At 35.1% G+C, this 12,214-nt stretch overlaps 1 protein-coding gene across 1 annotated transcript; it reads right to left on the bottom strand.

Moving 5' to 3' along the window:
• Positions 1-2,821: 2,821 nt before the first annotated feature.
• On the bottom strand, positions 2,822-7,057 carry LOC142547378 (uncharacterized). Its single transcript, XM_075655638.1, has 6 exons — positions 6,598-7,057; positions 6,118-6,208; positions 5,756-5,916; positions 3,667-3,694; positions 3,404-3,512; positions 2,822-3,066 (listed from the first exon to the last, which is right to left on the bottom strand). Exons 1-6 carry the CDS (start codon positions 6,826-6,828, stop codon positions 2,985-2,987), a joined length of 702 nt encoding a protein of 233 aa, XP_075511753.1. The 5' UTR covers positions 6,829-7,057; the 3' UTR covers positions 2,822-2,984.
• Between the last annotated feature and the right edge of the window lie 5,157 nt (positions 7,058-12,214).

Below are 12,214 nucleotides of genomic sequence, written 5' to 3'. Positions count from 1 at the left end.
AGCTTTTCGGCGTCCAGAGCTCCCCCAATAAAATGAGCCGAGCACTGAGCACAAGTAGCGTTCATCATGCTTCCCTTGTCGATGGAAGACATGAAAATTATAAACACCTTTATAATTCTCCTTTTCGGGCTTGATATTAATTTTGAATCTTATTCAAAATGAGGGTTTTGTAATTTTGAAAATGTCCCATCATTAATTTTATTTAAAAGCTCGCTATGTTTGATCGTATGTTTGCCGGATTCATGCAACTTAGTTATTATAATAATAACGCACATACTCATTATTTGCATATATTATAAACAGAAGGATGATCAATCGCCCCAATACTAATGGCCCATGTGAGCTAAGCATGGGCCTAGGCCCAATCCTAGGAAATGCATGGGATGCAAATGCACAATTACATAAACTTTCAATATTTACATGTCTTCGATCTTCATAATTATCAAGGCCCACCATCTTCCAACCTTGATCTTCTATTATACTAATATTTACAATTAAATATTCATGGAAAATAGGGATACATATCATGAGGTGAGAACGGGCTATATTTCAAGCTCACTTATAAATTGATAATTATTACAATCATTCAACACAAAATATTCTAACATACACCTAACAAATTGGCCTTGAGCTTTTGATCATCCTCCATTCATAATATCACCTATCATTCACCATCAATTAATTATCACAATAATCAATTGATCCAATATTATATATCTTGATCCAATCACTAACCGCCACGATTATAAATTATATCAACAAAATAAACAAACTCCTTTGTTTACTTTCTAATTAATTTATTTATAATCGAATTTCTTGTAAATCACCATTTACTATAAATAATTAAGTTCAACTTCAATTATTTATTTTATATGAAAATATATACAAATTTTGTAGATTTAAACTTAAGGGCCCAAAATACATTTTTCACCAAAAATATTTGGCCCATTTAAATTTCACAAAATATGTCAACCATCTAATGGTCCAACAACTCAAGGCCCATGATACTTTGATATTCTAAAACGCTTTTGAAAACCCTAGTCGTCATCGTCGTTGTCGGAGCTCCGTCGCTGGATTCCGACCAACAAAAAAAATTTATTAAAATTTTTGGGGCGTTTCGGGGCTGCCCATTTTGGGCCCTTGCTGCCCAAAATGGGCAGCCCCTCCGGCAGCCCTAGCTGCCCGAAATGGGCAGCAACATGTTGCCCGAAAACAGCCCTTGATTGGCTCTCGATTTGTTGTGACGAATTTTCTCATGCGAATAGAAATTTTTCTCAATATATTATCAAGTATTTGCTACACAAAAAATAACCCAAACTCTTGATACCACTTGAAAGGTGATTGGTTAAGGGTGCCCGAATTTGCAACGGAAGTTTCGAAAATCATATTTTGAAATGCAAAAACCGAGCACCCAACTAGATGTATAACAAATAACAAATAAACACAAAATCATACATAGTGTGTTTAGAATTTTAACCTATCAATCACAAGGATTGATTATTGGCTCCAACTAAGTTGTAAACAATTTAGCTCTTGAATGGTAGACCATCTACAAGTTTCTAAGAGCACTATTTGCTCAATTTGATTCTCCCATTCAAATTAGGTCCACCGACTAGGAAGATCCACTCTACACTTTCACTAAAAAAAAGTAGAGTATTTTTCATTGAGAAGTGTATGATTTTTCAACAAATTGAAGAAGAAATTTTTTTTAAGAAAATGGGATGTAAGTTTTGGCAATGGGGTGGAGAGGAGAGAAGAAAAAAAAATTTCTTGGTGTTCGAAAAAGTTAAAGTGCATTTGAAAGACATGTCTTGTTTATTTAAAAAGTTGTCTCACAACTATTTACATCCCCCATGCATGCTATTTGGGTTTGTAACATGTACAAAGCCCATTGACTATTTTAATATCTCAAACACATTTGAGATAAATAAAATCTTATTTTAATTTACTCAAGCCCACTAATTGAATAAATATTTTCAATTACTCTACAAGACCCAATGTTATTTAATTAATCAACAATTGAATTAATTTAATTTTTAGTCTATAACAATGTTTATGAAAACAATTTCCAAATACATTATTTATTTGAGCAAACTTTTAATTTAGGAACATTACCACATATTAAAAGTTACATTCCTCATAATCCTCTTATAGAAGTCATACTTCTATTTTTTTTTGCGCTTATAAACTTTTTTATAAGCCGTTCAGCACATTGAACTATTTTTCTTCTCAACGGGATCTAAAAAGTTAGTACTTGTGTGACTCTCAATAGTTCAATGATACAACTAACAGTGAGTTCACATCTCTATGTGATTCAAGACTAAAAATGTCCTTATATGAACATACTTCAGTAATTCTTAATTATCAACTCTTTGATAATATGAATACTCAAATGATGAGTACACTAAACAAAACTCCCTCAAATTTTTCAAGTAGTTATCATTTATCGAATGAATAAATCCGTCATTATCATCCAAAAGGTCCAAATATTTGAAAATTCTTTGTTTTGAAATGACATATAGTTGGTCAGCCGTTATCCTTTTAAATCCTTCCAAAATATGTATCAAAATTCCTAAACGTGTTAGTAGATTTGAGTTAAAGAATTCAATTCATTTAATTCCAAATCAACTAATCCAAATATACCTTCCTTTTTTTTTTGTTAAGCTGAATAAGCTCAAACTTAAAAAAAATGTTTTTTGGACTACGACTTATGCAATTTGGCCCCTTTACTACTCATAATTTGATGACCAACTAAATTTGAGCAGGCCTAGTTTAAATTTCATGTATGATAAATACTAGTGGATCACCTGCGACTCGGATCATGACCATAAAAAAGTTCAATACGTGAAACAACAAATATACACTTACAGTATCGACTTAAGTGCAGATAGATCATTTCAAATAAATATTTACACATAAGAGAATACATCCAAATAAATTGCCCTCAAGCACATAGGCAGCAATTCCGAAGTCACTCGGGCGGTTCAGAATAGCTTCGAAATAACATGGCAAGAAGTCCAGAATGTCGTAGAGGCAGCCCTCAAAAGGACCGGGTTCTGATATATTCTGCCTCATGCCGAAAACGAAATCATTGTACGAGTTAGAATGCCAGACTAGACATTACAAAGTTCAGGAGAAAAATGATACAGAAGACCTTGATCCGTGTTTATATTTAGTACTAACATAAAAGTGTGAAGACCTGGAGGAACCGATGGCGGAACACCTCACGGATATTACCGAATTTTTCATATTCTTTTACAAGCTCAACTCCGAGGATATTCACATAATGTAACAAAATTGACTTTTTTATTTAGGTCATCAGATTATCACCCAAAAAAATTGCTTATGCAAAGTTAGACCGGTTGCAAAAAAAAAAAGATAAGATTTGCTAAAGGTAACTAACCCAATAGCTGTGGCTCCCCAAGATGCTACGCTGTAGATAACTTTTGTTCCATCCAATGCCTTCCTAAGCTTGCCCTTCTTTTTTTTGATAGAGAATGTCTTGCTCAGCACTGAAACCAATTTCAAAAAATTTCATACCTCTTAGGCACTATCTCCGGTCACAAAATTCTTCAAAGAACGAATAGTGTTAAGTTGGTTAAAAATGCAATTTTATCTCTACTCAGTTTCCAAAATATGACGTGGGAGAAAATTAGTTGGACTCACCCTCTTGAAGCTGATTGGGTGTTAAATCCTGCAAATCATAGCAGCAAATAACTTAGAAGAAAAGCATATGAAAGGATAAGGGCCACGTTCAACAAAAAGAAAAAGAAACAGGGATGCAAGAAAACAGGTAATTATTAAACTCAACAACTAAACTAACTTTGCAAAGGCTAACAAAGCATAAAGTCCTCCCGATAACATTCTGCATGAGAATCATCCACATATATCAGCACAGAGGGTTTTAACATCAAAAGGTAAGTCAATGCCAGCTGTGTCAAATGAAATGAAAAACTGCAATCGCATAATAATCTAATAAGATTTTTACATTCGCAACACACACATATAATTTGGCAAGAATCATAAATTGTTAGGAAAAAATGTTAAATTTTATATATACAGAATGTACAATTGCCTGACCTGAGATGGCCTAGTGATTCAGTGAAAGATCTTCTAAATAAAGAGAGCTGAGAGTGATTTCAAATTACTTTACTGTACTGTTGTACCTTAATCCTTGGAATACATGCTCCTGCCACAAAATTCATCATACCACTAAACCTTGTTGGCATGCATGTTTTACTTCAAGAATCGCACGTACACCAGTTATAAAGGGACAAGATGCACACATACATTTGAATAAAGTAAAAAAGTCAGCAACAGTGCAGCACTAAACACATTAGTCAGAAATATCATAGTGCTCAAGTTGATCCACTGGGTTCCTAGCATTACGAGTTCAACAATTTAAATGAATAGAAAACCAATTAATTAGAGTAAAAGCCATTAGAAATCAGAATATTGAAAAAATTTATTTAAAGCGTGATGCGATCATGGTAGGTCAAGCTCCGAGGGAAGCGTGGGATCCTTTAGCATTAGAGTAAAAGCCATTAGAAATCAGAATATTGAAAAAATTTATTTAAAGCGTGATGCGATCATGGTAGGTCAAGCTCCGAGGGAAGCGTGAGATCCTTTAGCGTTGTCGGAGGGGCCAATCACGAGGGAGCGAAAGAAGAAATTCAGGGATGCATGGGCTTATGAGCAATCAAGAAGAACTTGCAAGAAAAGAACTGAGTCCCGAGGGGTTCGTGAGTCACGGGAGTAAGTTTGGGAGTCCGAGGAACGTGGTTCAAGTGCTAAAGTATGAAGAGAATAACCCCGAACCAAAAGCTCCTGCGCTAGAGCGGCCAAACATTACCGCCCCATCACGCCACGTACTGCTCAAGGTGAAGTCCAGAGAGCTTGGCGCTAGGGCGGCCAAAAATTACCGCCCCAGCGCCCCACACACTGTCCAAGCTGCGGAATTCCAGAACCCTCCGCGCTAGGGCGGTCAAACTTTACCGCTCCAGCGCGCCGTCTGCGAGAAGAATTCTTAGTTTCCTAGTTTAGAGTCCAAGTTGTTTAGGTAACTAGATTTCAAATCTTTTCTTACTTTGTTAAAATATATGGACGAAATTTCAAACACTTTGTGACATTGTTGATTGAATAGAATTTGATTGTCTTGAGTTTTCTCTCAAACAATAAAAAAGCTTCTTCCTTTGTATCAAAAAAAAATCAAACTTATCAAAGTTTATGTTTTGTGGCATTTGTCGATCGTTTCTTACATGGATTGTCATAGGCTTGTTCTTTGAAGGTTCGACTAGTTTCGGTTGTTTTTTCTTTGTGATTCTTTATTACCAAACCTCGTAGTTTAGAGGTGAAGGTCGCGTTGCTTGAATCAAAAGATCGGGACACAACAACGATCCTTATTCGCTATTGAATTGAGGGTGCGATTCCAATTAATCGTGTTTGCCTTTCTTTCGCTCTAGGATTCATATCAAAGCAGCTTGATTATGTCAGAAGTCAAAACAAACAAAACCAATAAGATCAAAATTGAGTTCATTCATGAGTTGTGAGTTAATAACCTTCAAATCGATAAATAAAGTAACTATGCCAGGCTCAATTAAAACATCTCAAACAATGCAGGGTATACAGTACATGGACTCCAGTAGACTACAATCAAGTTCATAAATCTTAATTAAAAACAGGTTTTTGCATGTGACAAGGTTAGATCAAATGTGATCGCTGATTTGAGGCCAAGTAACAAGAAACTTATCATCACCTTAGTTTGTTTAAGAGACGATAGATATGCAGCCATGAAGGCAGTTATACCCTCCATTATATCTTCTTGACTAACTAAAACATAATCTTCGGAGTCTAACTCAACATCTCCACCTTCCCAAAGATCATGTTCGCTGATCATGTCCCAGGAACTGCCTTCCTCTGCATCATATACCATGAAAACCTAAGTTACAGTCAAAGCTATATTTGTAAAAGCGAAAAATAGATTAAGCTCATATCTCATCTCTCTTATGAAGAATCTTGTTATTGTTATCATATAAAATAATCCTATTTAAATCCACTGGTCTAAAAAATAACATAAAAAGTGCCTACATGTGTCTGAGCAGCAATTTTTTATCTTACCAGTCATGTTTCGTTGAATCGACGCCTGCGCATTTTCTAGTTTCTTGAGGAAATCAGGACATTCAACTCTAGATTTCAACACATCATAAAACTGCAACAAACATTACACATTGTATGGGCTTTAGAGAACTCTTCGTATCCTTACAATGAGAATCAAAATCAGAGAGCTGATTAAAGAATTCAATTCTCTAAGGATAAAAAAAATGATAATGAAAGAATCTGGATCAACAATGAGAAGCAAAACGGGTGTTTTTGAAATAAAAATTCTTTAAACTTTTCTAAGGCTACGAGTTCAGTTCCAGCAAAATAATGAATTCCCACGATACCTTCTGCTCAAAACCATCATCCATCAAACAAGACATAAACCTTATATTCTTCTTCTTAATTTACTCTAAAACTTGAAACTTTTTAAAAAGTCAGCATCATACTCATAAAATAGATGGACAAAAAATAACCCATAAATTAAGACAAGCCCTTTACCTCCGGCGTGTCGGTGTCGCAGTTAGCAGGTTCCGAGGATGTGCCTGTGGAGGAGTCTTGAGGAACACTATCAAGTTCACAATCGTCGTCTCGGTCATCATCACCATCACCATCAACATCACCATCACCATCAACATCACCTTCAGAAGCGAGCTGTTGGATTGCAATCTGACATTGCTGAAGCACCATCTCCAGGGTTTTCCGCTTCACACGAACCCTACCCGACTCCATCAGTTTGGCAAATTATGAACAAATACACGTCACAAAAAGGGATAATATCAAATATAACAAAACCAAATAAATCAATCAATTTCTTCTCCCCTCAGCTTTCTTCTTCAAGCGTATCGTCACACAACACGTTGGGTTTCCATGGAAACTCCGGAACCCAATATTCGGCCACCTTCAATGAGGTTAAAAAAACTAAAAAATGAAATAATTTAACATTTTCTGCAGTAATTTTTTTTCTTTGAAGTAAAACAATAAATAATAATTTATCCTCTTTGGAAATCAATCGATAATATTTTTAATTTAATAATAATAAACAGTTAAAATTATCATGCATTGATTTATATTTCTCTAATCCGTTGGCTACTTTTCTTTTTGGTGATACACGAGTTGATTTTCATGAGTCGCCTTTCGGGACTCATATTTACACACACACACACACACGTATATATATATATATATATGCCCATCTAATTATTTAATCCAATTGGATTAATGATTTGTTGGATTAATAAGAATAAGCTCAATTTAATAAACTTAATTCAATTAGCTATATGTTGAGTTTTGTTGAGTTTTAACACTGTTGAAGCCAGAATTTGGATAGTGCTTACTAAAGCGTCCAAGTACATTAGACACTCTTAAAAATTTATAAATAGAAGAACTCCTACACAATTCAAGGTATGCTCTCATTTTTGCTCAAGCTCTTTAGTTTTAAGGGATTTACTTCGAACTGCTTGCTGCCTTGAGCGTAGGAATGTCTACGCCGGGAATTCTCCCGGCTCCCTCCTGGCGAGTGTTCGTGACGCATGTGACACCCTATGTGAGAACTTGAATTTAATTATTCAGTATTTGGCAAGAATTAGAAATAATTATTTTAAAGTGATAAATTTAAAATAATTAAGCCAAATAATTATACTTTTGTGTTAAAAATATGTATTAGAAAATATTGACATTATAGACGATGTTAGAATACATATCGATGTTTAATAGCACACGGGAGTTGTAAATATTTGGACCGGATCACATTCTAGCATTCGGGCTAAATCATTAAATTCGTGTATATGGATATGTGTATAGAAGGAAGCTCATTTTCCCCCAATCCCAATCCATTTCCTTCTTAAATCTTCTCGTTTCTTCTCATTTCATCCATTTCTTTTTCTTTCTTGCTCATCTTCTCAGCTGCCGAGCTATTGCTTCGTTTTTTTCTCCAGCTTCTTTCTTGTCACTTTTCTTGGTTCCTTAGTATGTGAAGAGGTTGATTCTAGCTTTATTTTAGTTTAAGAGAAGCTTCTGAAGGTAATCCCAAAACCTAGGTTTTAAATTTTTGTCCATGGAAGAAGTTGGTTTCTATTTTCGAGTTGCAGGATTATACTTGTGTGTTAAAAATATGTATTAGAAAATATTGACATTATAGACGATGTTAGAATACATATCGATGTTTAATAGCACACGAGAGTTGTAAATATTTGGACCAGATCACATTCTAGCATTTGGGCTAAATCATTAAATTCGTGTATATGGATATGTGTATAGAAGGAAGCCCATTTTCCCCCAAGCCCAATTCATTTCCTCCTTAAATCTTCTCGTTTATTCTCATTTCATCCATTTCTTTTTCTTTCTTGCTCATCTTCTCAGCTGCCGAGCTATTGCTTCGTTTTTTTTTCTCCAGCTTCTTGCTTGTCACTTTTCTTGGTTCCTTAGTATGTGAAGAGGTTGATTCTAGCTTTATTTCAGTTCAAGGGAAGCTTTTGAAGGTAATCCCTAAGCCTAGGTTTTAAATTTTTGTCCATGGAAGAAGTTGGTTTCTGTTTTCGAGTTGCAGGTTTTGGCTTCTGATTTTCGTGTTTTTGTGTGGTTTGCACTAAGAATCTTGACTTATGGTTCAAATAGAACTTATAGATCATGTGTTAACTTTCTGTATCCACTGACGAAATGGAATTCCAATTAAAAATGGATTTGATATGATTTTTCTACCAAAATGTGTCAAAAGGGAATTCTGTGTTGGAGCTGCGTAGATTAGCTATTGTATTTCGAGTTTATGACATTTATGCGCTCGGATTCTGGACTTGTGATTCAAATAAGAGTTGTGGAGCTATGTGTTGTCTTCCTATTGATATAAGAATCGTTAAATTCCATTAAGAATTGAAATCTTTATACTCATTTTTTCGAAACTGCTCAGGTACAGACTGCTGTCCACGAATTGCGTTGGTAGTAGCGTCGTCTTGATAATTCTGAGATTTATCTATTAGGATTCTGGAAACGGTTTCTTCTAGGAAAAGTTAGATATTTGAGTTTTATTTTATCTCCAATTAACGGATATCGATTTGAGTCAATGATGAGTTAGATATGAATTTTATACTCATAGGTGTCAAACCTGGATCAGTCACAGAACTCATTTTTCATGGTTTCTGGTTTTGGGCTTTTTTAGTGTCGAGATGATTATATTTATTTCTGATGTCTTTTGATAAAATATGGGATTTTGAGTTAGGATTCTAGCCATGTATGTCAAGTGTGTTTTGGTTAAGTTTTGGTTGAGTTATGACCTTAAAACCGATCTTAGGTCCAAGCTGGAATTAGTAACTTGGTTTTGGCTAAGAGTTGAATCTTTATTTGATGGAAATAAATTATTTGCCACATGTTTTAATAGCCAGGAAGCTCCAAGGAGTTCATAAACTATTGTGGTAATTTAATTTGAAGGTTAAAGTACGGATTGATCGATTCTTTACAGCGTCTATAACGACGTGTAATTTAAATTGATGTGATTTTATGAGAATCATGTGTTTATGTGCTCTTGTGCTATTTGGGTGTATTTTTAGAATATTCTTCATTTCTTAAAATAAATGTGATTTTTTTAAAATATATTGAAAAAATCTGTGGATTTATATGCATTGTTGAGCACGCATTCATATCGAGCCATGACTCCGTTGTTTCCGAGATTTCTATTTACTCTTGGATGAGTTATTTAGACATCAGAGTCGAGGGCGTTTAAGCGTCACACCTCTGATGACTAGCGGAAGGGCCGAACAGTTCTGTAAACTCACACCCCTGACGCAGATGTGCAGGGCCGAGGGCGTATTTGACACGTCACACTCCTGGAGCATGTGGCCACATTTGTTGTTATCGCTTCTTTGGATCCAGTTTGATACCCGAGATTAATGGTACCCTATATGCATTGTATTGCATTGATTTCATTACATGTCTTTTATTTATGCTGTAATTTATTTGATCTTCGTACTGGGGTTTGACCCCTGTCCACTACAAAAAAAAGGCAAAAGACAACGGTTTTTCACCGTTGTCGTATGTGAAATAAAACCGTTGTTAAAGCCCATGTGGTGAAAGGGTGTGCTCAAAGACAACGGTGAAAAACCGTTGTCGTAGACGTCAAAGACGATGATGAAAAACCGTTGTCGTAGATTTTTTAAAACCGTTGTTAAAGGCCCTGTGGTTAAAGGGTACGCTCAAAGACAACGGTGAAAAACTGTCGTTGTATACGTCTAAAGACAACGGTGAAAAATTGTTGTCATAGCATTAAAAAAATTGTTGTTAAACAAAATATTGCGACGGTTTTTCTAAAAAACTGTCGCAAATTTTTTCTAAAAAACCGTCGCAAATTTGCGGCGGTTTTTTATATTATTTTCGTCGCTACTTAGCGACGGTTGTATACATCATTTCTGTTGCTACTTTGCGACGGTTGTTCCTATGGTTTTCGTCGCTAATTAGCGACGGTTGTTCACATGATTTCTGTCGTTAATGTTTTACGTAAATAAAAAAAATTGCTTTTATAATTTAACAAATCATGGAAGAGAGAAAAATTAACACTATCTTTTATAATTTAATAACTTACAATTTTACTAAACAAATAATATTTATAATCTTAACACTTAAAATTGAAGCGAAAGCAAAATCATAGAAGAGAGAAACTTTCCTTCAAAAAAAAGAAGAGAGAAACTTATTGTGTGAAGAAAATGACTGAGGATGCGAGTATTTATAGACAATTTGACGACTGTGTTTGTTAAACCGTCGCTATTAGAGATGGTTTTGTCTTGAACCGTCGCTATTAGCGACGGTTAACCTTCATCCGTCGGCAATAGCGACGGTAAAACTTAAGCCGTCACTAATTAAAAAGTACGACAGTTTTATTGAAACTATTGCTAAATTTAGCGACGGTTGTTCCAATGGAACAACCGTCGCTAATTTGAAAATGCGACAGTTGTTTAAAACAGCGCTATATTTACCGTCGCTATTTTAAATTTGCGACAGTTTTACGAAAACCGTCGTTATTTTAAAATTAGCGACGGTTTTATAAAATCGTCGCTATGTCGCTTAATATTCCTTCCATTTTAATTTAACCGATTTTTTTTAAAAAAAATTAGAACAACGACAACGGTTTTTCAAAAACCGTTGTCGTTAACCAAATAAAACACTAAAAAACAACAACGTTTTTCAAAAACAGTTGTCGTAGTTCTAAAAAAACCAGCTGAAAGACAATGGTTTACACAAACCGTTGTCTTTGACCCTTCACAGAAACACATATAGACAATGTTGTAGCCCGAAAAAACACATACATAGACAATAGTTTTTAAAAACCGCTGTTATAGCCTAAACAAAAACGCTCATAGACAACGGTTCTTAAAACCGTTCTTGTAGGAAAAAAACGCTCTTAGACAACGGTTTTTAATCTGTTGTAGCGGGTTTTTTTAGGCTACGACAACGGTTTTTGTTAAATCTGTTGTTAAAAATAAAAAACACAACGGTTTTAATAAAAACCGTTGTCTTTGGTGTGTTGTTGAATGTGTATTTTCTTGTAGTGGTCCCTCGAGGCTGCTGTGGTTTGTTTTGTGATTCCATGGCAGGTTATACAGGTGGTTCTAATGCAGCTGGCAGAGCGTCTGCCAGTGGAGCCCAGTGAGTCGGTTTGAGTTGGGAGTCCACGGATATTTATACTATATATTGAGTCATTTTCCGAGGAGATGTCTCGTGTATTTGTATGGTTGTATTATTGAGTGTTGGATTCTATTTGGTGTGATCAAGCCTGGCTGGCTCTGTGTGCGATTGGTATTCTGTTTGTTTTAACGGACTCTATTTTTGAGTTTAAATGTTTTGCTGTGTTGTTTTGAAATTTTTGGTATGTCCTATTTACGGGGAGGTCATGCCGAAATTTCTGTAGGCCAAAAATGGAAATTTTTTACTCGTTTTCACTGTTTACGCTAATAAATCCTGGTTGTTTGATAATTAAAAATTAATCAGAAGCACGGGCCCTCACAGTTGGTATCAGAGCGTAACTGGGGTATGCTCGAATTAGAGTCTAGGACACTCGATTTTAGACACAAATAAATTGGTTGCGTATTTGATTTACTACTTGCTCTTTATTTGATTTGCATGCTGTGATTAT

Source organism: Primulina tabacum, chromosome 5 (assembly GCF_025594145.1).
Source record: "Primulina tabacum isolate GXHZ01 chromosome 5, ASM2559414v2, whole genome shotgun sequence".
In the NCBI taxonomy this organism is placed as follows: Eukaryota; Viridiplantae; Streptophyta; class Magnoliopsida; order Lamiales; family Gesneriaceae; genus Primulina; species Primulina tabacum.
This window is presented reverse-complemented; position numbering and strand designations above follow the sequence as displayed.